Source organism: Carcharodon carcharias, chromosome 14 (assembly GCF_017639515.1).
Source record: "Carcharodon carcharias isolate sCarCar2 chromosome 14, sCarCar2.pri, whole genome shotgun sequence".
Lineage (NCBI taxonomy): Eukaryota > Metazoa > Chordata > Chondrichthyes > Lamniformes > Lamnidae > Carcharodon > Carcharodon carcharias.
The window spans coordinates 34,231,284-34,258,969 of NC_054480.1; the positions used below are offsets into that span (position 1 = coordinate 34,231,284).

The window sequence follows — 27,686 nt, forward strand, 5'->3', positions numbered from 1 at the left end:
TTAAAGAAGTAAAATAACTTTGAGTACCCTGTATAATTTTGGTCTCCTTACGAAGGGAAGAATATATTTGCCTTCAAGAATGTGCAACAATGGTTTTCTAGATTGATTCCTGGGTTGAGAGGACAAGATCGAGTAGAATGGGCCTGTATCCTTTGGAGTTTTGAAGAATGAGTGGTGATTTCATTAAAATGTCTAAAATTCTTAGGGGGCTTGACAGGGTAGATGCTGAAAAGCTTCTTTGCCTGAATGGACAGTCTCGAACTAGGGGTCGTAAGTCCTAGGATAGGATAAGCCTTTTAAGACTGAGATGAGAAGAAATTTCTTCACACAGAGAGTTGTGAATTTTTGGAATTCTTTAGCCCAGAGGGCTGTAGATACTCAACCAATGAGTGTATGTAAGACTAGGATGAACAGATTTATGAGCACCAAGGGAATCAGTGGATATGGGGATAGGACAAGAAAGTGGAATTGATATAGAAGTTCAGCCATTATCTTATTGAAAGGTAGAATAGCCTCAAAGATCTGTATGGCCTGCTCCCATTTCTTATGAAAGAAAGACTTGCATTTACATAGCATCTTTCACAACCTCAGGACGTGCTAAAGCACTTTACAGCCAGTGAAATATTTTTGAAGTGTAGACACTGTTGTAATGCAGGAAACATAGCAGTCAATTTGCACACACCAAGCTCCCCCAAATAGCAGTGTGATAATGACCAATCTGGCTTTGTGCTGTTGATTAGGAAGAGCAGGTGCGATGATGTGTCCATTCTGTCTAAGGAAGGATTTCTAATTAAAGGGACCACAACATGGATCAGAAAAACTCACGAGCACTTTGATTTTTGAGGAGGCAGTAGCCAAAGGAATGGAAAGTAGACCTGGGAAGGCTGATAACTGGGGCTGTCACTCTCACCTGGAGGCTTTGCTGTGGGATCTGAGGTGAGGGGCAGTGAGGTGAGCTCGCCCAAGAATGACCTCTTCAAACAAGTAAGTGTGGGTGGAAGTGGCTGAAGGGGTCAGGATTATGGTTGCTCCAACTTAGAGATGGTGCACCAAGAGGATCCAGCTCCAGGAGGGCATGACATGGATAACACTCTGACTTGCCCAACACTCTCCTGCACAGCATGTCTCAGGTCAACAGAGTTTGCAGCAACACCAATAGATTTCCATTTTGGTCTCTAATAAAGTTACTTAACTTTTAGATTCTTGTTTACTTTCCTTTGCTCAATAACCTTAAACATTGGTTGGCATCACAGTATACTGAACAGATTACTTGCGGTTACAGTTGAGGTTTTTCGAAACATATTTTGTAGTTTTCCCACTAGGAGCTATGAAGCACTCATTCAAAACCAAATTGCAGCAAGAAAGTCAGTCCGTAGGAGAAATTAGTCACCACCCTTCTACACGCAGAGAAAGTTGATGGCCAAGTGTCATGGGTCACTGTATACCTTATAGGAAGACGATACACGTTGAACTCAAAATTCCAAATAGTGAGTTTCATCACTGGTATGCCAAAAAAAAAAATATTGCACTGGCTGGTGGATCGGAGGATAGCCACACAAAGGTATCCTGACGCAGCTCATTTCATACCCATTGTAATAGAACTTGGTATAAAATCTGTGTAAAATCTACAATTGGCTGAATTGCAGCCTTTAAAAGGGATATAATTCAGCCTGCATACTTCAGCAGCATTCAGGGGTCCAACATGGTAAGGAGGTAACAGTGCTCATTTGGTTCACTCATTTGATTCTCAAATAACTTCACCATACGTCCTGTAAATCTTTTCATCATAATTTTCAAGAGCTATATCTACAGAATGACTATCCCCACCAAACAGCCAGACAAGGCAGCAGGGCATGACACCAATTGGATAAAAGAACTTTAGAGACCTAGCAGTGCAAGCCTTACTGGATGAAACTGAAGTCAGGAGGCACAGAAATGTGGAAGAAAGTGGCACTGGTGTTGAGTGGCAACTTGTTCATAAGACAACTTCACCGGGGCAGACAAGGTAACATCCTGGACACTTCTGTTTGCGGAGGACGGGTCCCCTTAGTGAATGTACATTGCTTTTAGCAAGCGTAGGTGAGCCACGTAACAAGCTCGACCGATTATCTCACATTGGTCGTTAGTGTATCTATTAGCACACTCAGGATTATTCAGTGAGTGCTGTCCAACCACAGAATTGGGTCCAACAGCGGACGTTTTGTTTTGGGTTTTTCAAGCATGGGGTTGGTTGAGCACGGCCTGTACTCTGTCTGTTGTGAACAGGCAGGGGGAACACGCTGTTCGATTCAACCAGCCGATCGCTGGGACATATGGCATTGTACCGGCACTGAAATTCATACATGGTGATGCTCAATTGTGCTTTCTTCTCTCTTTTTTTGGCTCATTTATAAAGATTGTGAGAGATTAGCGGACTCAACTGTTTCACTGGGCACAGAACGGACCTCTAGGATGATGAGACCCATCAGTTTGTAATCTTAAGTCTGCTATTAATAATTAAGGCACCACTCTAATTTTGACCGCTCTTCCCGAGTTGACATTTCCTGGAAAGATGTTCAGATGCTGCAAAGCTCAGGACTGAGGCGGGGGGGTGGGGGGGGGGGGGGGGGGGGGGGGGGTGGTGGGGGGGGCTTTTCCATCCACAGAAGCCAAACCAACCTCGTGACAGTTTTATTTAATTGGGAAGGCAATGGCATAGTGGTATTGTTGCTGGACTGGTACCCTAGAGACCCAGGGTTTGAATCCCACCACAGCAGATAGTGAAATTTGAATTCAGTAAAAACTCTGGAATTAAGTCTGATGAAAACTATAAGTCAACCATGAAACCATTGTCGATTGTTGTAAAAACTCATCTGGTTCACTAATGTCGTTTAAGGGGAGGAAATCTGTCATCCTTACCCAGTGTGGCCTACATGTGACTCCAGACCCCAGGATGTGGCTGACTCTCAACTGCCTTCTGAACGGGGGGCAATTGGGGATGGGCAGTGAATGCTGGGTCAGGCTAGCGACGCCCACATCCCATGAACGAATAAGGCAAAAAAAATGCGATGCTTGCTTCTGGGCATTGTTCAGTTTTTGCGACCGCTGGCAGACTTGTAGACTATACCATGTCCATTTTCAAAGTGAGCTTTTCCTCAAGCTGCCGCTAAGTAAATTGGAGATAGGGCTGGCCGGGGGGTATGCGCGCAGGGGAGAGGCAGTGGCGCAGTCACTGGGCAAGCAGTAAGGAGGTCATATTGAAGGCACTAGCTCTTCAACATTCTGTCCAACCTTCCAGTAGGCACTTCTGGGTGCTGCACTTGAGGAAGGATGTGAAGGCATCAGAGATGCACAAGAATGATTCTTGGGATAAAGAACTTTTTTTTCCATTATTTATCCATGGGATGTGGGCGTCATTGGCTAGGCCGATGTTTGTTGCTTATCCCTGGTTGCCCTTCTTCAGAAGGCATTTCTGGTCGCTTGTCAGCCAGACGAGACCGGGTAAGGACGGCAAATTTCCTTCCCTAAATGGTTTCATGGTCATCATCAGACTTTTAATTCCAGGATTCGAACCCAGGTCCCCAGAACATTACCCTGAGCCTTTGGGGTCACCAGTCCAGCGCCAATACATCTATGCCACCACCTTCCCCATGAGCTGTGGGGATGGATTGGAGAGGTTGGGACTCTTTTCCTTGGAAAAGAGAAGGCTGAGAGCAGACTTGATCGAGGTATTCAAGATCCTGAAGGGCACGGACAGGGTAAATTGTGAGAAACTGTTCCCGCTCAAGAGAACGAGAGAGCACAGACTCAAAATAATTGGCAAAAAAGGAGTAAGTGTGATGTGAGGAAAAATTCTTTCACCTAGAGGGTGAAGATTGGAGTCTGGGGCAAACTTCCTGAAAGGGTGGTGGAGGTAGGTTCAATCGAGGTGTTCAAAAGGGAATCGGATTGCTACCTGAAAATAAAGAATGTGCAAGGTTACGGGGATAAGGCAGGGGACTGGGATGGGATAGGATGCTCTTTCAGAGAGCCAGTGCAGACTCGATGGGCTGAATGGCCTCATTCTGCACTGTCAAAATTTTGTGATTTCTGTGATTTTGTGACACTTCTATTTTCACCTGGACTCTAGTATATTCTTCCTCTTAAAGAAACATCTTCATAACTATTCCTTCAAAATGCTGTCTGGCCAACTCAGGATCTTGATCTAAGATCAAACAGCAATTACTTACATGTACAATCCTAAAATTCTATCTTTAGCTTTACGAACTCTGCAAGCTACTTAATACATGCTCACTGCTAGTCACCTTCTTATTAAATCTAGGGCACTGTAGGGAACAGCAGCACCTTAGGAGGAAGACAGTGCAGTTTTTGGGTAAGCACTCAGTTCTTGCTATAGGAGCCAACAAGTCATTATGATGGTGTCCTCCATATAGACCTCACAGCACTTGAACCAGGGCCTCCTCACCAATAATGTCAAACCAAACCATTCTTAAATGACAAAATTCTGAAGTATATAAGGCTGCAGAGCTCTTACAGATCTGACCAAGCAGTGAGACTGTGCCATTGAGACTTCAATGGGCCTTTTGATGATTGATCTTGTAGAAGTATGTGCCTTGCTGTAGCACTCCTCAGCTGCTGGTCTCAGCATTCTTACTGGGATCATTATACATGGAAATGGAAGATAGGCTTTGTCACTCAGAATTCATCTGCTGAAGTGATTTCCTCCTTGAAGAAATCAGAGGAGGCAACATTTTGAAGAATGATTACTTCCAGCAAATTGAGCAATGACATGTAGGATCCTCTGCATATTGTCATACACAATCAAGATATTAGGGAATGAATGGTCTTCATGTTGAGGTAGTTGAATGGTTTTCTGTGGAAGCTGGTAAGAGCGCCATCAATTGCAATCTTGAGGAAGCCAGCAATCCCTTAAGGGTGGATGGCTCTATTTCAATACTCTAATGCCAGAAGTGATGAACTTAGCATCTCTCCCATAAAGGGTACCAGTGAACTGACAAATGTTTGTCTATACTGCAACCTGGTTCATACTGAAGTGATTGTCCTTGGCACCTTGAGTCAAAAAAGGTGAACATGGTAGACATGTTCATAGTCACAGAAAGCAGCGCAAAAAAGGAACCTGCCTTAATATATTAATATTTCACATCCTCAAAACGTCCCAAAATACTTTACAGCTAACTAAATATTTTTTAAAGAGTAATCACTGTTTCATGGCAGCTAATTTTGTCTATGGCAAAGTCCCATAAACAATATTCTTGAAATGAGTGGAACAGTAGCCAATATGATTCAGTGCAGCCAAATAATGTATCACACGTCAGGATGATGTTTGTAGTGTATGAAGAGTATCAAACTTTAAAGAGAGCTAAGTGTGTTAAACTTTGCACCTAACAGGAAAGATTTGATGAGGTCTGAAAACAGGTGTAGGGATTGTGATGTGTGATTAACTTGTGCACATTTGTTGCAATTCAGGCAGCATGCAAATTTTGTGCTGCCTGCTCATTATAATGATAGTGGCCTGCAGCCCAGTGTTAACGTACTGATGAGTGGTTCCATGGCTCAGCACGGGGCCCAAATTCATGGGTGGCTAGCACCAATTAAAGCTTGCCTGGAGTAGTTAAAGCCAGCTTGTACCTCTTAAAGAGGAGGTGCATTCTGGCTGCAGCTGGTGCTAGGAGTGACTGAGAAGAATGGCCAAACAGGTGTAAAAGAGGAAAAGGGTAGAGAGCATGCTCCAAGGTTCTCTGATACAGCACTGGAGGTCTTGGTGCAGAAGAGAGGTCCTCTATCCACAGGGCTCCGGAGGCTTTAAGGCAGTGGGAGCTGTCGGGATTGCGATGCATGATTAATTTGGTAACTTAAGCCATCATTATCTATGTTAGCAGTCTAGTCCTGAGGACCTGGATGCACTGCAGGAAGAAGTTTAATAACCTCACAAGAGTGGTCAAGGCCAGTGAAAGCTTATTCAAGTGCCATACTGTTAAAAATTAAGCACTAGTCTCATGGAGTTCACCACTTGTCAGCCTACTCAAAAACCTACCAACAATCTGTACCAAGCAGGATTCAGACCCAGCCTCATCTCAGCCTCACATACTTAGCACTGTTGTAAGCCTCCCACCCATAACTCTCACTTGCACACATAACTAGCTATTCAACTATCCAAATATATTACACCACACTTTGACACCCTTCCTTTTGTCTTGCAGGACAAGGTGGCACATAACCAGAGGCAGCAACACCTAACCAGTTGGGTACAGGCACAGCCACGTGTCCTCACCCCCATGAGGTGCTGGGCATCATTGCAGTGGCCATAAGTGAGGTCAAGGCCTGTGGCAGGGCTGAAATCACAGAAGGTAATATGCACCTTCTCACGTCCCACACCCATCATCCCACAATATCTTCTGATGAACAAGCTTAAGATGGTATAAGTGTCCACCATTCCCTGACTGAATCCCTACACTTGAACCTTTCTTTTTTCAGGTCCACAAGAACTGCCACCTGGTCAAGCACTGTGTGAGAGCATCAAGCATAAAAGGAGCAGGACAATGATGATGAAATGACCCCATCGCTCAATGGGGTCACATGCAGTATAGAGGCAGGGTCTGCAAATGGCCTGTAGCAACAGAAAGAGGAAAGAGTACCACCAGTGCCAATACCCAGAGGGTGGAAGCTGCACACAAGTTCTGCCGCAAAGTAGAACTCTGCTCGGTCGACGTATAGATGAGGCGAGCATAATGAAATGTTTGGTGCACTTGTGGACAGACTGTTCAGGAGCCCAGCACCAGCTTGCTACAGGGCTATGCTCAGAGCTTGGAGACCATTCTTACCAGTGTGAAATTGATGAGTAATTCCATGACAGAACTTGCAGAGCTGATCATGATGTAGCACCTGATAAACTGCAGCATGGGCAGAGGCCACCCAACATGTAAATGCTGCAGTGGAAACTCACACCGGAGTTGTGAAATTTTGGCTTGCTGCCATGTAGATTCAAACTGCTGTCATCACAGTGACAGATCAAAGTGCTCAAAGTGGCTCTCAGGGTATCACAGCTGTCAAGCAATCTCTCCTCAAGCAAATTACTCAGATTGCTGAGGTGCTGCGCTAGGAGAGTGGCAGTGACACTGTGGGGCACAAACTTGCTGTCCTCTCTCGGGATGACAGCATTTGTCCTCCAAACCTGTCACACTATCAATGTCCTTGATGTTGCCTGTCAGCCAGCCCAGATTGCTGCTGCCCATGCCAGGATGGTGCTGTCTGAAGCTAGACCTAGGCCCAGAGCTGCTCAAAGTCATCCTACAAGGCCACCTGCAATCTCACCTAATGAAAGAAAGCAGCCTTCACCCAGCCATGCTGCAGCCATGGGATCAGCACTATATAGGAACACCAGGTCTGACATAGCCAACCATAGGACAGATACTAAGCAAATTCACAAAGGTAATTAGTTGGCTTTTGTACAGAGTATTGAATAGTTTTTTTGATATAGCTTTGGAATGTAGCTTTTTTGATGGCTTTTAGTTCAGCATGTAGCCAAGAGTACACTGTGATGGCCAGTGACAACAGGATGGGAAAGTGTGAGACTGCTGTAGAATGGTGATTTTGAATTGTGATCAGTGGAACTGTAGTTGAATAAAGCAATAATGGGCAGCCCAGCTGGAATGAGGATGTGTTGGTCATCTCCTCCCTTCCTCAAACATTCCCTTCTCCTCCTCTTGCTCTTGAGCTGCTTGCAGTATGCCTGTTGATGGCCAGGTTGTGCAGGACACAGTAAACCACGACAAATCAGGACATATGCTCCAATGAGAACAGATGGCCTCCCCAGAATACTCCTGACATTGCTTGAACTCCTGATGGTTTCGATGATGTTCTGTCTGGTAGCATGGCTCTTGTTATACATACGCTGGCCACATGTGACAATGTTGCACAGCAGAGTCATGAGCCAGGTGTTAAGTAGTTAGCCTTTTTTGCACAGTAGATGCCCTCTGGTTTGACATAGCAGCTGAAATACTCAGGAAACAGTGGAATGACATAGATAAATGCATCATGACTGCTGCCAGGATAGTGTCATGAAAAGACAATTACCACCACGAATTATGAATGGGCATATTGAACTTTTTAAGGAAGACGTGTGTGTTTTTAAAGAAACTCAAGCAAGGCCACTGAGCAAAATATGGTTGATAATGTAAAGTGACCACTTTCTGGAAAATTCCTGGATTATACTGACAGACCTGTCCTGAGAGAACATGGAATGTCACAGATGAAAAGGTGTCATGGCCTTGTTCAAGCAGAGACACTTAAAAGGGAGATTGGAAAGATGCAAAAGACTGCACTTTAATCTCCTGCGTTGGCACAGACAAAAGACTAATTTGTACGTCTCACAGTCACCCAAAAATCCAATTCCTCTTGATTTATATCTAAGAATGTGTAAATAGCTCTGAGATGGATGCAAGGCAACTCTTTCCCCTCGCGTAATACACAGGGAAAATGTATTAAAAAGTTAGCTGCAGAGCAGTGCAGTGTGTGCTGGTGTGTTATGTACGTGACAGGAAGAAGACGATCAACTAGCCACCCCTGCAGTTGCAGTCGAAGATGCGCTCTCCCTCATTCTGTTGCTGGAGGCAAGGCTCAGCAGAAGCCACCATTAAAATAGGGCAGCCTCTTCAGCTACCCTACAGACCAAGTGCCTCCAAAGCAACTGCAAAACTGCCAAAATCAGCGCTACTGGAATCACTCAACTTAACGGCTGCAGCGCACTGACATCTATGCCTCATGGACAAGCCAAAGGCTGATTCATTTTTTAATACTTTTATTTGGACTCCTAACTTCTCATTTCTGATGTGTGTGTATGTGTGTTGTGTTTTTATTATTTTTCTTGGGTTTTAGTAACGAATAAACTTACTCTTTCTTTGACTCAAGAGAGCTCAGTTAAGATTCCTTCCAAAAGTAAATACATTTGGACTGGAAAAAGGTATCCACGGAGAAAGGGATCCCTTTTAAATTAACCTTAATGCGACCAACCGAGGCAGTTGAATAAAGAAGGGGAGCCAGCTCATTTCTCCTCACCAAGGAGCATTAAAAATATTAGGGTCCTGTTTGGAAAGTTAACAAATTGGGGCACTTCACCCAGGGACTAGTCATAACAAATTGGGGGCTCAGTGCCGGAATAGTTCCCACAGACGAAACAAAAGAATTAGAGTGAGGTAAGTAAATTGTTCCTCTGAAACGATTTTTTCAAAAACCGTAAAAAGGTTTCCTTGAGGCTGCCCTACTAAAATGTAAACATGTCCATATTCGATGCCAGTGTTTTTACAGGCAGGAGTTAGTTAAGAAAATTTAACAGTTCTGCCCCTTGGAGTGTAAAAAGAACTAGCGAGGCACTTAGGATTAGAATTTCACCTGAAAGCCAGAAAACCCAAAATTTTAAAAGGGATGGCTAACGGTCTACAGATGGAAATTGAGGACGATGAAATGGATAGAGTAGTGATTGAGGGATTAAAATTGGAGCAGCAAAAATTAGAATTTCAGGAATGAGAAAAGGAGAGGTAAAGGGAAAGAGAGAAAGGGGAAAAGGAAAGGGAAAGAGAAAGAGGAAAGACAGGAAAGGGCAAGGAGAGAAAAGAGAGAATTTCAGGACAGAGAGAGGGAAAGGGAGTTTAAATTAAACCAGTTCAAGCTGAGGGGCAGGAATCCTACTGTGTCCCTTGAAAACACCACTAGCTCAGACTTTAGGGCTGAGGCAATCTGGTTTGTTCATTTAATCCCTAAATTTAATGAAACAGGGGTGGGAGACTTCTTTATCTCTTTCGAGTGGTTAGCACTGCAGTTGAAGTGGCCAGTCCAACATTGGTCCCTACTAACTGCAAAGTAAGCTTTCAGGAAAAGCTCATGAGGTTTACTCCCTTTTACTTGAGGAAAGTGCCACTGATTATGAGGCAGCAAAAAGGGCTATTTTAAATACGTACCAGTTAATGCTGGACGCATACCGTCAGAAATTCTGTACCCTTAGGAAACGGCCTTACCAGATGTGCTTGGAATTTGAAAGGCTTAACCAACTTGCTTTTGACCAGTGGTGTGAGCACTTAAAACAGAAGGCACTTATGAAAGCCTCTGTGAAATAATTCTCCTTGAGGAGCTTGAAAACTCTATAGCCTTCCTAAGAAGAATACACCTAGAGGAACGGAGGGTAACAGGGGCCAGGCAGGCAGTCACACTGGCTGATGAATATGAGCTGATCCACAAATCCTGGTCCCAGAAGCGACCTTCCCCTAGTTACTGCCAATGAAGTGGAAAGGATAGAGGTGGAGAGAGTGATAGAAAACTGAGCACCCATGGGAGAGAAGGAAATGCTGAGGGCCCGCCTCAGGGCAGAAAGGGTCGTGCTGAGATGAAAAATTAGGCCAAGAATCCTGTGTGTTTTAGCAGCCGACAGATAGGGCACCTCAGAGCCAACTTCTGGAGGTTACGGGTAAAACCAATGGAAATTATCAGGCACATACACCCCTTGCAGAGAATGGGAATCAGTCAGAGAGCGTAACATACCAGGCTGTGGCTCTGAGTACAGCTGTGAATCCCTGTAGGTGCACTCCTGAGAGTGTAGATGAGGTTAAACAAACCCCTGAGAGTTACAAGAATTTAGTATTGAAGGAAGGGTGGCCACATTTCCCCAGGGTGAGGCAAGTAAGCCTGCAGTAATACTGAGGTATACAGCGGCCAGCCAAGCCCTTCTGCTGGCAAAAAGGCATTATCTTTCCAGAGTGTAGTAAGTGCCAAGGTGTTGGTAAAGAAGATTGAAGGAGGGCACATGCCCATCCCCTTGCACCGGGTGCATCTGCACTGCGACATTTTTTTAAGGCCAGTAACCATGGGAGTCATCCCCAGTTTGCCTGTGGCTGTGTTGTTATAAGTGTTGTCTGCTGCCGCCTGGAAGGAGCACAACACAAAGAAATCCAGGGTCATGGTCACCATCACAGCCACTGGCAGGGTTGCCATATCTTGTGCTATGGCTGCAGATCTGCCTGCAAGAAGTGACAGATATGTGATCACCTCGTTCATAAAATGGAATTGACACACACATTGCTCCTTATCCTGAGATAAGAAATACACCTGGAAGACCCTGGGTAGATAAAACCTGCTAATGAGAGAATGTAGACTTAACCAGAAACCTTGAAGTCAAAATCAGGGCCTTCTCCACATGCAGCCCTACTGCCTGTGGACTTCACCAACCTTGAACAACTCTGAAATCACCAAGCCCTTCTACAAATGCCAAGCGAGCCAACAGAAATTAATCAGCAGCTAACCTGATAGTAGTTGATGACTGCTTTAAATAGCGTCGGTCGGGGAGAGGTGTCCTTCCTGCTGGTGATTGTATGCTCTGTTGTGCAAGTTTAATAGAAGGCATTAGCTGGAGCGGTGATGTCAAAAATAAGCACTGACATCAAGCCACATCAACAATCATGTTATGTTGACTGACATCAAAATCTGTCCTTTTTTAAAATCATTCATGAATGTGATCATCGCTGGTGAAGCCAGCATTTGTTGCTCATTCCTAACTGCCCTTGAAAATATGATGTTGAGCCACCTTCTTGAATCGCTGCAGTCCATCTGATGTAGGTACACCCACTGTGTTGTTTGGTTAAGACTTCCAGAATTTTGACCCAGCGAAAATGATATAGTTCCAACTCAGGATGGCGTGTGACTTGGAGAGAAAATGGCTTGTACCAGTGTTTCCCATATGCCCGCTACCTTTGTCAATCTAGGTGATAGAGATTGTGGGTTTGGAAGGTGCTGTTGAAGAAGCCTTTGGGAGTTGCAGTAGTGCACCTTCTAGATGGCACACACTGCTGCCACAGGCCACCAGTGCGGGAGGGAGCGAATGTTTAAGGTGGTGAATGTGGTACCCTTGAAGTGGGTTGTTATGTCTGGAGGTGTTGAGCTTCTCGAGTGCTGTAGGAATTGCACTCATCCAGGCAAGCGGGAAGTTCCATCATACTCCTTGATTGTGCCTTGCAGATGGTGGAAAGGCTTAGGGGAGTCAGGAGTCAAGTTACTCGTTACAGTACCCAGCCTCCAAATTGCTCTTCTAGTCACAATATTTAGGTAGCTTGTCCGTTAAGTTTATGGTTAATGGTGAGTCCTCCAGGATATTGTGGGGGATTCAGTGATGGTAATCTTATTGAATGCCCATCAAAAGTGGTTAGATTCTTTCTTGTCGAAGATGGTCATGGCCCGCGACTTGGGTGGCATGAATCTTACTTGCATCTTCCTCTGCATACTTCAAGCACATGCTCCTAACATACATGCTGCTAACCTCCACAAATTGGATTTCAGCTTGGGACACACTGGAATTGTGCATGCACAGCACAGACACCATTTTGGTAACAAAACAGCATTTGTTGCACTGAAGTCATGAATGTCATACTGAAATTATACAATTACAACTGTACAATTAAAGAGCATAGAAAAGTGTGCCATGACAGTGAGACAAAAGGGAATAAGTTCAAACTGATGAAAGAGACATTTGAAAGGAAGTGATTAACTTCCTGGTAATGTAGGAAAAATCTTAAAGATAATACTTCTGGATGGATGAGTTCAGCAGGCCAAATGGCATTCCTTGTCAATGTTCACTTTGAAATTTTATGAATATCTATTAAGTGAACATTAGTGCTATACATAGGTCTAAGTTATATAATGATTTCTAAAAAATGTAGGCATTCATTGGAGTAAATAAAGGCAAAAAGACAAAAGAAAATTTTTAAAATAATCTGCCTGGTTTCATTTCTCTTTAAATCGTTATAAATTTCATTTGCAATGAAAACCACATAGGAACTAAATTTCCTGTTTCATGGGTGTTTCAAAAACTTTCTTCCTTTGCAAGTAGGCATCAACTGAAACAGAACCTAAAGTCACTTCCCTAAAAAGCTCCTCAAGAAGCATGCATTTTCTCCCCTTCAGTGACTTCTGTGAAGCCACTTCTGCTTCAGTGTGCAGGGATTGTGCAAAAATTTCATGTAAATTAATTTTCCACTAAATCTTACTCAAAGAATGATAGCCACACCATCAGTTCATGTTTTATTTTTAAATTATTTGAACTTATCAGAAATATTGAACATAGCTGTATAACAGAATGAATGCAATATTCTGCATGACATAAATGTAATGTGGAATAGACAGAATAAGGGAATTTATTAGGAACTAGGCTAACAACAAGTATTTTCCACTTGCAGCACAAAATCTCACAAATAGCAAATTAACAGAGAGTGGTGAGGTAACCAGACTGAGCTGCCAAGTAAGTATCACATAAAACCATGACCCCTAAAGGATCACTTCAGATGCTTGCCTCTCGGAAGGTAGGTCATGGGTTTCGCCCCACTCCATAGCCTTGAGCATATAGGCTGCACCTCAATGCAATACTGAGGAAGAACTGTAGTATCCAAGGTGCCATCTTTTGAATGAGATGTTAAATCGAGTCTGTCCTCTCATGTGGACATAAAAGATCCCATGGCAATTTTCAAAAGAAGGGAACTGTCCCAGTGTCCTGGCCAATATCTGGTTCCTTCCTCAACATCCCTAAATCAGATTACCTGATGATTTATTTCATTGATGGTCAGGGGATTGTGCTGTGCTTACACTGGCTGCTACAATTCCATACAACACGATAGCAATGATAAGTCGTTGCCTCTTAAGCAATTTGGAATGTCCTGAGGTCATGAAAGCTCTTTCTTTTACTTCCTATTAATGCAAGCTGAATTATTTTTCAAGTTTGTTTGCATAGAGTTGGTTTTAGAATGACCTTCTCAATGTCTTGGATCAAAGGAGCGAAGGTATGTTTGCTAAATTTGCTGATGACATCAAGATAAGTAGCAAAGTAAGTTGTGAAGGGGACATAAGGAATCTGCAAAGGGATAAAGATAGGTTAAGTGAGTGAGCAAAATAGAGTATAATATGGGAAAATGTAAACTTGTCCACTTTGGCAGGAGCAATAGAAGAGCAGCATACCATTTCAATGGAGAGAGACTGCAGAACTCTGAGGTACAGATGTTCCGCAGTACATGAACCACAAAAGGTATGTATGCAGGTAAAGCAAGTGATCAAGCAGGCAATTAGAATTCATTGCAAGGGGAATGGAATGTTTTGCTATCATTGTACAGGGCATTGGTGAAACTATATCTGGGGTACTGTGTACAATTTTGGTCTCCTTATTTAAGAAAGAGCATAATTACATTAGAAGCAGTCCAGAGCAGGTTCACTCAACTGATTCCTGGGATGAAGGAATCAGTTGAGTGAACATATCTTATGAGGAAAGGCTGGGCAGGTTGGGAATGTATCCATTGGAGTTTAGAAGAACAAGAGGTGATCTTATTGAAATATATAAGATCCTGAGGGGACTTGACAAGGTGGATGCTGAAAGGATATTTTACCTTGTGGGCAAGGCCAGAACTAGGAGACACAATTTAAAAATGAGAGGTCTTCCATTTAAGGTGGAGATGAGGAGAAATGAGAAGATATCAAATGATCACTTAAAAATTGCTTCCAAACGCAGTGTATCATACCCGAGTGCAAGTTAACACTGTTGCGCAGAGAATTCTGTCAAAGTTTTCAGGTAGGGAAGATTATGGATCTGTGAAATTCTCTTCCCCAGAGAACAGCGAAGGTAGGGTCATTGAATATTTTTAAGGCAGAGTTAGATAGATTCTTGACTAACAAGGGAGTCTAAAGGTATTGGAGGCAGGCAGGAGGGTGGTGTTGAGGCCACAATTAGATTAGCCTTGATTGTATCAAAAGCCGAATGGCATTTTCCTGCTCCTAATTCGTATGTTCATAGAATTTCACTCACCAAAGTGGAGGGTTTCACTTGACAGGATTGCTTTTATCAGCAACTTGGACATAGGGATCACAGTGCCCAATTATCAACCATTTTTTAATTCATTCACATTTGTGACTGGAAAATTATGTGGGCCATGATTCATCAGATTCAACAGATGTTGAATTCTCTATCTCTACTAGTTCATCAGTGGAAATACTGCTTAAAGCAATGAAGAATTAGAGGCCAAGTAAACCCGCAGTCTTCTGAGAACCTGGTAATAATGCAGTATATTGGTATGAATCTATGATCCTTAATCGAGGCCAGACTAATTTTAACAGATTTGTTATTTTCTCATTATGCAGAAAAGAAGGCAGCCACAAGCAAAACGAAAAAATTGGTTCACTCCTGTGATGTGTAACATGGTATCTCTAAAGTCCTGATGATATGGTGGCCTTCATTGACATGGACAGTGCCTGACAGATAGTCTACTGCCCCTGCAGGACTAAGTGGTCTTATGCCACCTAGGTGCCCACCCTACTGTGTTTGTGTCACCTCATGCAGTGCTTTTCCTCTACGCCTAAATAGCTAACACTAGTGCAGTGGTCCTGCTGCTTGAAGTTGTATTTATTGCGGGTTGCATACCTTCAATGCTCTCTGTGCACCCTTCTTCGTCCTATTCTACTTGCTAATCACCACTATGCCCATGCTTGAGTAGAAAGCTTACTTTGATATTCAGTTATTTTACTGAGTTGTTCATACTTTGAAATTTTTCACTTCCTTAGATTAACTAATTCCAGATTTGAAATGCAATAAAATAGTCACTTTTTGATTTGACTGTTTAGCTGAGGAAGCTTCCCAAGATCTGCATTCATTATCTTAATGAGTTAATTCTTGTCCCACTCCTTGGTAATATTACTTAATATATTTTTGGAAAGTAATATATAAAACAGCAGTAAAGACAAAAGATCTAAACATAAAGTTCTACTAACATTACACCTTTATAAATTTGTCTATTTCTACACTAAAGTTACCAGAGAAAAATGCACCCTTATGTAACTAACGTAAATGTCGGCATATAAGTTGACATTTGAAGCCTTGAGAGATCCCTCCTAAACAAGGGTTGACTTATACATTGAGTATAAAGGTAATCTGCCGGGAGAGGTGTGGGTCTTGTTTGCCACGTGGAGTCAGCTTTGTGTGGATGTGTCTTAAACTACCCCACAGCTTTGCAACACAGCCTGTATCACCTACTTTATCCCTTTCAATGTGTTAAAGGGCAGAATTTTGCCCTTGGTGGGCAAGCTCGGCAGGGGCAGGCAGGATGGTCGAGAATCCGACCGCCACCCACGATCGGCACCGCACCGCGATTTCATTCAAAATATGAACAACTCAGTAAAAGAACTGAATATCAAAGTAAGCTTTCTACTCGAACATGGGCTCAGTGGTGATTAGCAGGTGGAATAGGATGAAGAAGGGTAACCTGGTGCACAGGAGGCCAATTAAGGCCCATCCAGCATGAAACACAGGCGGCAGTGCTCAGCACTATCTATGTGTATGGGGGTTGGGAGGGGGGGGGGCGAGCACAAGCCTTGTGCATGCGCAAGAGTGAGTGCTGCATAATCTCCCTGAGGAGCTCCATGCCTCAGGGAGATGAAGAGATATAACAAAAAAAAAATAAAGTAAATAAAAATGTAATAAAACATGTCCCCTCATGTGACTCTGTCAACTACGCAGATCATTGCACATAAGTCCATTTTATTTTTTCCATTTTATTATTTCATGGGCAAAAATTATGTTTTTGCATTTACCCACCCTATAGGTCGGCCGCCCCACCTGATACCTCATGGGCAGCAATTTGTCACGTGAGCAGGGACATGTTATTAATTCAATTGTAAAACATTTATTTTATTTTTATTTGCTTTTGGAAACCTCAACCCGCCTGTGGATGAGGTTTCCAAGGCCTTTTCGCCTGCCCACCAACCGTTAGATTGGACGGGCAGCGAAAAATTTAGCTTAACTGATTATTTAATGGTCTGAACAGGCCTTTTAATTGTCGGCAGGGGAGTGCCAGAGTCGGCACCGAACTATCGCGCAACCACGCATTGGCGTCGGCACGCTCGGCCGACGTCAATGCACCTCATTTCACGTTCGAGTGGGCCGTGAGTGCGCCCATCCATCGAACAAAAAATTCTGCCCATAAGGGATCAGTAAGTAAAATATCCATTTGTGGAGGGAAAAATTGAGACTGACTACTGATGTGAGTACAGCATGTCGTGGCTGAAAAGGGCAGGGAGGGTGGTGTCAACCTATAGGGCGAATAAATGCAAAAGAATAATTTTTAGGGCCAAAAAACTAGAATGGACTTATATGCAATGATCTACATAGTTGATTTTTAAAAATTCTAAGTGAATTATTTGCGAAAATCTTTGCGTAACATTTTTCACAATACTTATTTATCACTTGTGAGATAATCTGATTACTTAGATCTGTGGTGGTGCATCTTACATTTAAAGCAACATGAGTAGGTGTTTTCTTCGGCTAATGTTTTTAGAAACTAAGGCCTGGGTTTTCCGGCCCTGCCATAGAGGTACCCGCCGCAGGAAATTTGGCAGTTCAGCCAAAATCCATTGATTTTTGGCAGGGCTGCATGATCTCGGCAGCAGGCAAGGGCGGAAAATCCCATCCTACATAACGAAATGTTACTAGGATGAGATCCTATTTGTTTTTTCATAATTGCTAACATGCAAATTAAGTATAAGCATTTGCCTTTTTTAGAATAGGGCATTGTCTTGAACATTGGAAATAGCAACTTATTCCAGTTGCTAGTACTCATACTTTTGTGTAGGGTTGCCAACTGTGATTAAATGTATCCCTGGAGGTTTCACCACATGACTTGCCCCATGCTCCAGCCATTAGTCGGCCAACACGTCCATCCTTGTGGCGCACTGCCTTCCTCTGCCAATTGGAAAGCAAAAAGGCTCATTACCCAATAGATTGATGTTTGACTGTTAGCCAAACAGCCTTTTCTTGCCCATTTTCAATAATTTTATATTTAGTAAAGAAAAATTATCAAAGCAAATGATGAAAGAAAACTATCTTTTTTAAAGCTCCGATGATTTTCCTCCAGGGTTGCTCACAGCAGTGTTCTGGAGATTGATCTTCAATTCCTGGAGACTCCTGGCCAATCCTGGAGGTTTGGCAACCCTATGGTTTGAGTCAGAAGGTTGGGTATTGAAGTCCCTATCCAGGGCAAAACCCAGGCTGGCAGGATTGAGGCAGTGCTAATTTTTAAAGATGCTCTCTTTTGGACGAGAAGTTAATAAATCAATATTGCCTTCTGTTTAGGTGGATTCAAAGGATTCCATTGTGCTTTTCACAAAAAAAAATGCTGTGAATTATCCTGGTGTCCTGACCAATATTCATCTCTCAACTGTTATGACATAGCTAAATTAGATGGGCATTCTTTTCAATGCTGTTCAAATTTGGCTCTTGTGCTTACCTAAAGTAAAAAAATGACTATTTCAAAAGTAAAATATAACAGTAAAATATAATATTTCATTGGCTATGAAGCACTTTGGGCCTCCTGAAGACATGAAAAGTGTTATATAAATTCAGCTCCAGAGCAGAAAATTCTCCCAATACCCTGGTTAATATTTTTCCCTCAGTCAATGATTAGCTGGCCATTTATCTCATTGCTTTTGTCTGCCAGATTTCTATACATAATGACTGAACTTCAAACATAATTACGTGGTTGTGTAATTTGTTGGGACATCGTGAGGATATGAAAGGTGCTATATAAATGGCAAGCTCTTTCTTTCATTGCTACATTTTCCACTGAAGGGTGCAGATGCACTGGGAAAGATTTCCTCTCCGCAGATGGTAGTAGTTTTATAGCAGCTGCACTTATGTTAAATCCATTCCTATCCATATCTATTTTCCAATCGTGATGATGTGATTTTTGCCCCGCAGGCCTGTCTAGTCTAACATTTCAATTCTCATCTAAGCAGTCACTAATTTCTCACAGAACAAAATTTATTTAATATAAGCAACTTTCTGATATAAACTAATACTTGCTAAAAATTTAGAAATTTGCACTGAACATATTTAGGTAGCCAAAGACCAAAGTTTAATCATGCCTCGAAAGGGTAGGGAAATGGAACGAGAGAAAGCAGGTCAAGTTGAAGAGCGCGAGGAGCACACTAGGTGACTGTTTTGTAAACACTTCTGTTCAGTGCAAAAGCATGATCCTTAGCTTCCTGTTGCTTGTCATTTCAATTCTCCACCTTGCTACCACTTTGATTTTTCTGTCCTTGGCCTGCTACAGTGTTCTAATGAAGCTCGAGGAACACCGCCTCATCTTTCTGACTCAGCACTCTACAGCCTTCCGGACTTATCATTGTGCTCAACAATTTTAGATCACAACTTCTACCTCCATTTTGTTTTGCCATGTTTTTTGCTGGTTCAGTCTTTCCTTGTGGGATTCTAATTCCACCCATTAACTCTGTGTCTCTTCACAGCTGATGCCTGACCTGCTGAGTATTTCCAGCATTTTTGGTTTTCATTTCAAGCTGAAGTGCTATATTGGCATGAGAACCATTGGAATGGTCTCCTTCTGTGCAGTGTTTTAAAATTCTATGGCCGGTATTTTCCAGCCCCCCCCCCCATCCCGCTGCTGGCCTGCAGTGGGGCAAGCAAGCCACTGAAATCCCCATTCACATCAGCGGAACCAGAAGATCCTGCCAGCATGAGGGGCAGAAAAATTCCAGCCTACCTGTTCGCCTAAATTTGTAATATACTCCCTGTGGATTCGGAGTTTATAGAATTATCTGATTGAGGTATTTTATTTAATGGGAAATCGCAACACAACATCCAAGAAGACCATTAGTGCAAAATCATTTGGGTGCTTAATAGTTGAGACTGAACTTGATTTGGGAATTAACAGTATTAAAGAAAAGGTTGGGAATAGTGTTTAAAATATAGTACTAATGAGGCTAAGAAAATATCAATGCATGTTTAGTATGCTGAATGGCCTACTATTTGATTTTTCATAAATTTCTCATGTAATATCTGTGTAATGAACATTGAGAAGAAAAGATTTTTTTCAAATAAATCAAAGCCATGTTCTTATTCTAATCATGAATTAATTCAAAAATCTGTGCACACATTCCATACTTACATGCCGAATGTGTTTTATAGGAATAAAGAATATTCACCATGAAAAGAAAAAAGGTTAAAAGTGTTTGCTAAAATGCAATTATTCGTTTTCAGAGAAAATATAATAATTTGGTTCACTACACTGTTGGGAGTGCCATGACCTGCTTGTTCAGATGTGCTTAAAGGGTTTCATGGCACTATTTGAAAAGAGCAGAAAGTTCTTCCAACACCCTAGCCAACATTGGCCCTTCAAGCAACATCACCAGAAGTAGATTAATATGTTGTTTATCATAATTGTTTTTTGTGAGGCCTTGCTACAAGCAAATTATCTGTCCTGTTTGTCTACTAAACAGGGACTACATTTCAAAAGAAATTAATAGTCTGTGAAGTGTGTTGGGATATTCTGAGGAGATGAAAGATTGAAAGATGTTACATAAAAGTCATAAAAGAAATAGAAGTTCGACCTTTTGAATGATAAAAGCAGACTGCAAGTAATTCAAACTGAAGTTTACCATTCTTTAGAATCTTTATACATTTTCTTAGATGTTAGAATCTGTATCACAAACATTTACTTACACTACAGGCCAATTAACATACAAAAGTACATACCATGAGCAGCTGCAGCAACAGCACCAGCAGAAACAGCATGTATTTGATCTATGGTTGCGTGCAGATTGCGTTGTGGTGGCGTTCTCATTCTGCGACATCTGCTGCTTCTTCTCACTCTGTTCAGATCTTGCACACTAAAATAAGAAATATAGAGTTCGGAAACACTGAACTATTTGAACGTATGCTATAAATTCCTTTTTTAACACACCAGAGCAAATTAATTTCCAACCATTGCACATTTTTAAAAATCCACAAAGAGCTTCTGAGACAACTTCCTGCTTCCTGTGGTGTAGTAAGCATTTTCCTGTGCTATCATATGATATTTTCTTCCTCACTGCAATACAATTGGAGTACACATTCTAGTGAATGCTGTCTGTAGTAACTGAACAATAAGATATTTTCATTATATAAAGAAAACTGATACAAAAATGTACCCTTTGTTACAGAATACGGGGTAGAATGGGGTTCTCTCAGATTCTGCCATTATTTAAGCAGAGGATTGCCAGAAACCCTGAAGGAACTGTGGATATAGGCTTTGCTTTAGTAAATATTTGCAGCCTTCAGAGGGCCTCAAAGAGAAACTAAGCCTCAACTGCTGTTAGTTCCACTGAAGCTTGTCAAGGGCAGGAAGGGTGGAACTCCCTGCAAAATCCCAGGAACTCCACCTGACATACCCTTGATTTGGAAGGTGGGTGCGTGGCTTAAAGGAGGTTGGTCGCAGATCTGTCCATGGCCCTGACTCAAGCCCAGACCGGAAAGGTCTGTTACAACCGTGCATTACAATTAGCAGCGGGGGATCCAGCTCATATTCATGGCCACTCAGCTTAAATGAGAGTTAGGTCATTTGCATTCCTTGGAATTACTTTGGGCAACAATGACTAATAATTTAGTCAGTGAATGTCAACTCAGAGAAACACTTATTTACACAGCACTTTTTACAACCTCAAGACATCACAACTAATGAAGTACTTTTGAAGTGCAGTCAATGTTGTATGAACATATGAAATAGGAGCAGAAGTGGGCCATTCGGCCCCTCCAGCCTGCTCCCCCATGCAATAAGATCATGACTGATTTGTTTCTGTTTCAAGATCTATATTCCCATCGACTCCTGATAACGTTTGATTCCCTTGCCTAAAAAATAATCTATCTAACTCTGCCTTAAAAATATTCAGTGACCCTGCTTCTACTGCCTTCGGAGGCAGAGAGTTCCAAAGTCACACAAGCCTCTGAGAAAAAAGGTTCTCCTCACCTCTGTCCTATAAGGGTGACTCCTAATTTTAAAAGAGTGCCTTCTAGTTCTGGACTCACCCACAAGAGGAAACATCCTTTCTAGGTCCACCTTGTCAAGACAAGTCAAGATCTTATATACTTCAATCAAATCACCCATCACTCTTCTAAACTGCAATGGAAACAACCCCCAACCTGTCCAACCTACCCTCATAAGACAACCCACTTATTCCAGGCATCAATCTAGTAAACCTCTCTGAACCACCTCCAATGCATTTGCATCCTTCCTGAAATATGGAGATCAAATCTGCACACAGTATTCGGGATATGGTCTCAACAATGCCCTGTATAACACAAGCATAACATTCTTAATTTTATGTTTAATTCCTCTCATAATAAAGGATGGCGTTCCATTTGACTTCTTAATTATTGTACCTGCTTTTTGTGACTCATGCACGAGAACACCTAGATCCATCTGCATCTCAGAATTCTGCAGTTGTTCTTGGTTTAAGTAATACTTTGCTTTTTTATTTTTCTGACCAAAGTGAACAACTTCACATTTTCCCACATTTTACTCCATCTGCCAGATTTTTGCCCACTCACTCAAATTATGTATATCCATCTGCAAATTCCTTATGTCTTCTTCATACTTTCTTACCTATCTTTCTGTCTTCTGTAAATTTGGCTACCATGCCTTTGCTCCTTTCATCTTAGTCATTGATGTAAATTGCAAAAAGTTAAGGCCTCAGCACAGACCCTTGCGGCACTCCACTAGTCACATCCTGCCAATCAAAGAATCATTTATGTATACTCTGTTTTCTGCAAGCCAGCCAATCCTCTATCCAGGTTAATATGTTACACCCTACACCATAAGCTTTTATTTTCCACAGTAACCTTTCATGTGGCATCTGATCAAATGCCTTCTGGAAATCTAAGTACAGAACGTCTACAGGCACCCCTTTATCCACAGCATGTTAGTCCTTCAAAGAACTGCAATAAATTGGTTAAACATGATTTCCCTTTCACAAAGCCATGCTGGCTCTTCCCAATTACCTTGTGTTTTTCTAAATGCCCAGTTATAAACTCTTTAATGATCGGATCTAACAGCTTCCCCACAACAGACGTCAAGCTAACTGGCCTACAGCTTCCTGTTTTCTGTCTGTCTCCCTTCTTGAATAGAGGGGTTATATGTGATGGAACCTTTCCAGAATCTAGGAAATTATGGAAAATTAGCAGCAATGCATCTACTACCTCATTAGCCACCTCTTTTAAGACCCTAGGATGAAGTCCATCTGGTCCCGGAGACTTGTCAGCCCGCAGCTCCATCAGTTTGCTCAGTACTACTCCCCTAGTGATTGCAATTTCACCAAGTTCCTCTCTCCCTTCCACCTCCTGATTTACAGCTATTATTGGAATGTTTTTGTATCCTCTATAATGAAGATAGAAGCAAAATATTTGTTCCTTCCACACGCCATTTCCTTATTATCTATTATTAATTACTCATTCTCACTCTCTAGAGGACCAACAGTCACTTTACTTACTCTTTTCCTTTTTAAATGCCTGTAGAAACTCTTGCTATCAGTTTTTACATTTCTAGCTAGCTTCCTCTCATACTCTGATTTCTGTTTCCTGATTAACCTTTTAGTCATTCTCTGCTGTTCTTTATATTCTGACTAATCATCTCACCAGTCACTCACCTTTGTGCAGTTATATGCTTTTTTCTTAAATTTGGGATGCTTCCTCTAACTTCTTTAGTTAGCCATGATGGTGGGCCCTCCCTTTAAAATTTTCTTTATAATAGGAATATACTTATGATTCTGAGTATTCTGAAAAATCCCTTGAAATGTCTGTACTGTTACTCTATTGACCTATCCCCTAGCATCACCTCCTAGTTAACTTCAGCTAGCTCTGCTAATATGCCCACTTTGCTGTCCTTATTTAAGTTTAAAATGCTAGTCTTAGACCCACTCTTCTCCCTTTTGTGCTGGATGTAAAATTCAATCAAATTGTGTTCACTGCTACCTAGGGGTGCCTTTACCCTGAGGTCATTAATTAATCCTGTCATATTACATAATACCAAGTCAAATATAACCTGCTCTCTGGTTGGTTCCAGAATGTGTTGCTCTAAGAAACTATCTCAAAAGCATTCTATGAACTTCTCATCCAGGTTACAGCTGCCAATCTGATTTTTTCAGTTTACATGTAAATTAAAGTCATCCATGATTATTGCCATCCCTTTATCACAAGTACCTAATATTTATTTTTGTATACTTTGTCCTAAATTGTGGTTACTGTTAGGGACCTGTAGACCACACCCACTAGTGACTTCTTTCCCCTACTATTCCTCATCTCCACCCAAACCAATTCTACATCCTGATCCCCTGAACCAGGTTCATCTCTAACTATTGCACAAATGCCATCCTTGATTAACAGTGCTAGTCCTTCACATTTACCTAGCTTCTTATTCTTCTTGAAGGTCATATACCCCTCAATATTCAGGACCCAATCCTTGTCATCCTGCAGCCACATCTCCGTAATGGCTATTAGATCATATTTATTTACTTCAATGATTACCTTGTTATGAATGCTACGTGCATTCAGATATAGAGCCTTAAGTTTTGTCTTATTGTTATCTTTGTGACATCTAGTCTTGATTCTGGGTGCATTCTTAGGTTTTTTTCTCTCTGTTCCTTCCTGCCATTCTCCCACCCTATCACTGTTACTATTATATTACTATTTACTATATATTACTATTTTCCTCTCTTACCTTGTCTTTACTCTTTGATATACCAAATCTTCCCATGTTTCATCCCTTGCCCCTGGTACTTTGGTTAAAACACTCTCTACTTCCCTAGTTATGCAGTTCGCAAGAACACTGGTTCCAGCCTGGTTCAGGTGCAGACCATCCCAATGGTACAGCCCCCACTTTGCCCAGTACTGGCTCCAGTGCCCCATAAACCAGGACCCGCTTCTCCCACACTAGTCTTTGAACTACATGTTCATCTCTCTAATTTTATGTACTCTATATCAATTTGCACAAGGCTGAGGTAATAATCCAGAGATTATAACCTTTGAGGTTCTGCTTTTCAATTTAGTACATAGCGCTCATATTCTCTATGCAGAATTTCTTTCTTAGTTCTACCGATGTCATTGGTACTGATGTGGACCATGACAACTGGATCCTCCCCTTACCACTGCAAGTTCCTCTCCATCCCTGAGCAGATGTCCCGAACCATGGCACCGGGCAGGCACCACAGCCATTTTGACTCTCGCTCTTAGCTACAGGGAACTGTGTCAATCCCCCTCACTATACTGTCCCCTACTGCCACTACATTCCTATTCACTCCGCCCACTTGAATGGCTTTCTGTACCACAATGCCATTGTCAGTTTCTTCAGCCATGCTGCAGCTCCCACTCTCATTCAAACACGCTGAGAGAACCTCAGACTTATTGGACAATTACGGAGGCTCACATTCTTGCATTCCTGCCCTCTGGGTCCCCTTACCTGCCTCACTGTCATACCCTCCTGTCCCTGACCAAATCAGAAGACCCTATCCTAAGTGGTGTGATTGCCTCCTGGTATAAAGCATCCAGGTAACTTTCCCCCTCCCTCATGTGTTGCAATGTCTGCAGCTCAGCCTCCCAGCTCAATGACCTTAAGCCGAAGCTCCTCAGGCCACAAACACTTACTGCAGGTGTGTTTGCCCTGGATCATAATGTTATTCAGGAGCTCCCGCATGCCACAGACATGATGCATCATCTGTCCTGCCATCCTTAACGTGTTTTAAATAATTACTTAATTATGTTATTCACTTATTTATGTTGTTTTTTTATATATTTTATTAAACTTACCACCAATATCTGTACTATTTTTAAACCTTAGAAATAAATCGACCTTAAACACTCACCAGATACTCACCAAACGGCTAGCTCTTTTCCCTGTACTAGAGCAAGAACCAGTTTCAACAGAGTGAGGAAGATAGAAAAAGGAAACAAACCTTCTTTCATCAAACTCCCCTACTCACCAAACTCCAATTCTGCACTCAGTTTCCTCAGTTGCACTAAAGAGGCCTATATTCATAGCCAACTGAACTGGGGCTAGAGAACCAGATTCAATCAGTTAGCTAATTAACTACTCTGCTCTCACAGAAGAGAATGGGTTCACCCTATCTAAGCTGCAAGAAAAATAGAACTTAGCCTGCTTACACAGTATGTTCCAGCTAGTGCTAATTACAGGCTAGATTAGAATTCAAGACACAATTTAGGAACATAATTAACACTTTAAACTCACCCACTCACCAAACTCCAAGTCTACATTCAGCTTCCTCATCTGCACTCTGTCTGCCTCAACACATGAAATGCAGCATTCAATTTGTTCACAGCAAGCTCCCACAAATAGCAATGGCAGTGTGATAATATTCAGATAATATGCATTAATGATGTTACTTGAGGAATCAATATAGGCAGGACACCAGGGAGATTTTCTTCAGTGTTCTTTCAAGTGTGTCACTAGCGCTATCAAGTGGCACTTACTCAGAAATAACCTCCCAGCAGCAGGCTGAACACCAATAGCACCTCATTTAAATCCATCCTTCTAGAAGCCTTCTACCCAGATGACCTGGCAGCTGAGGCCACAATATTCTTTTAAAAATGTCATAAAATTTCAAAGGGCGCCTCCATCTTGTGGTGCCCTTGCAGTCTCCTCTCTGCCTCACCAGACATTCTTCTGTCTGCCACCTCTCTTGATGGGGCTGCTGGCAGGATGTCAGTGCAGGCCCTCCAACTGGGCCTGCCGATTCCCTGGTCTGCCAATGGCGCTCCCAGAGCTGGCTTCTTAATTGACCACATCTGGGAAGATGTCAATGCTCTTTGGGCATCCAACACCATAGGGCTCATGACCTGTATTTGATGCCAAAGTCAGAAAGATTTCAAAGGCAGGAAGATTCTCTCTGAAATGTCAGCTGTATTTCAGCGTTCACTTTCAAAAACAGTGTCAAATAATCTTAATAAAGGACACTGCACTAATAACAATTTAATTACTTACATTTAGTGTTGATAACATTTTTACAATGAAAGCCCCACCACAAGGCATGAGAAGGTAAAGTGTGTCACCATTTCAGTGCAACACTAAGGACACAATGACTAAGGCCAGGATGTTCCTGTCGACGAGCTCCTGTTGGCGAGCAGGGTGTGGGGCCCGCTCACCGACGGGTAAAATGACATGCGGTGATGTCGGGTGGAACTCCCGATGTCACTGCGCCCCATTTAAATTTTCAGGTAGGCAGGGGTTCAGCAAATTCAGCTGTGCGCCCACCGATCTGAGGCCATTGACAGAGTCATTTAAGTAATTAACGGACCTGCCCATCCAACCTTAAGGTTGGCGGGCAGTTCAGGAGCCCTGGCGGGCATTAGAAAAAGCATGAAACCTCATCCACGGGTGGGATGCGTTTCATGTAGGTTTTAAAAAATGTAATTAAAGAGTTTTTAAAAGTTATGGACATGTCCCAACTTATGTGACAGTGTCACATGAGGGGACATGTCAGGGATTTTTTTTCTATTTTTAATATTTTTTACGGTAGAGACGATCTCCCTGAGGCAGCACTTTGCCTCAGGGAGATGAGTGCGCTCTTTCATGCACATGCGCAAATGAGTGCACTCTCGGGTTTAGGCATTCCACAGGGAGCGCACAGTCCTTCTGTGCGGATGTCACGCTGGGCGGACCTTAATTGGCCTGCCCACATAAAATGGCAGGACTCCCCCGATCGGGGGTGCCGATTGGAGGGTCGCCTCCACGCACACGCTCCCCAACAGGTGGGGGAAAATTCTGCCCTAATAATTTATACCCAATGCAATTCTAACACACAAACTTACATAATCTTATCACCATATCCCCTAATTCTAG

At 42.4% G+C, this 27,686-nt stretch overlaps 1 protein-coding gene across 3 annotated transcripts in view; it reads right to left on the reverse strand.

The window, feature by feature from the left end:
• rgs19 (regulator of G protein signaling 19) overlaps positions 1-27,686 on the reverse strand; it is a 141,804-nt gene that overhangs the window by 42,621 nt on the left and 71,497 nt on the right. The window contains exons 1-2 of one of the 3 annotated variants that reach the window (XM_041205135.1): positions 20,787-20,865; positions 20,558-20,691 (exon numbers count right to left, since the gene is read on the reverse strand). The exons of 1 other annotated variant lie outside the window; for it this stretch is intronic. In XM_041205135.1, the coding sequence (XP_041061069.1) occupies positions 20,558-20,691; positions 20,787-20,789 (137 nt within the window). In that variant the 5' untranslated portion in view covers positions 20,790-20,865. Of the gene's footprint in view, positions 1-20,557; positions 20,692-20,786; positions 20,866-27,686 lie in introns of those variants that run through there. One more of the 3 variants, XM_041205137.1, reaches the window with a different exon arrangement.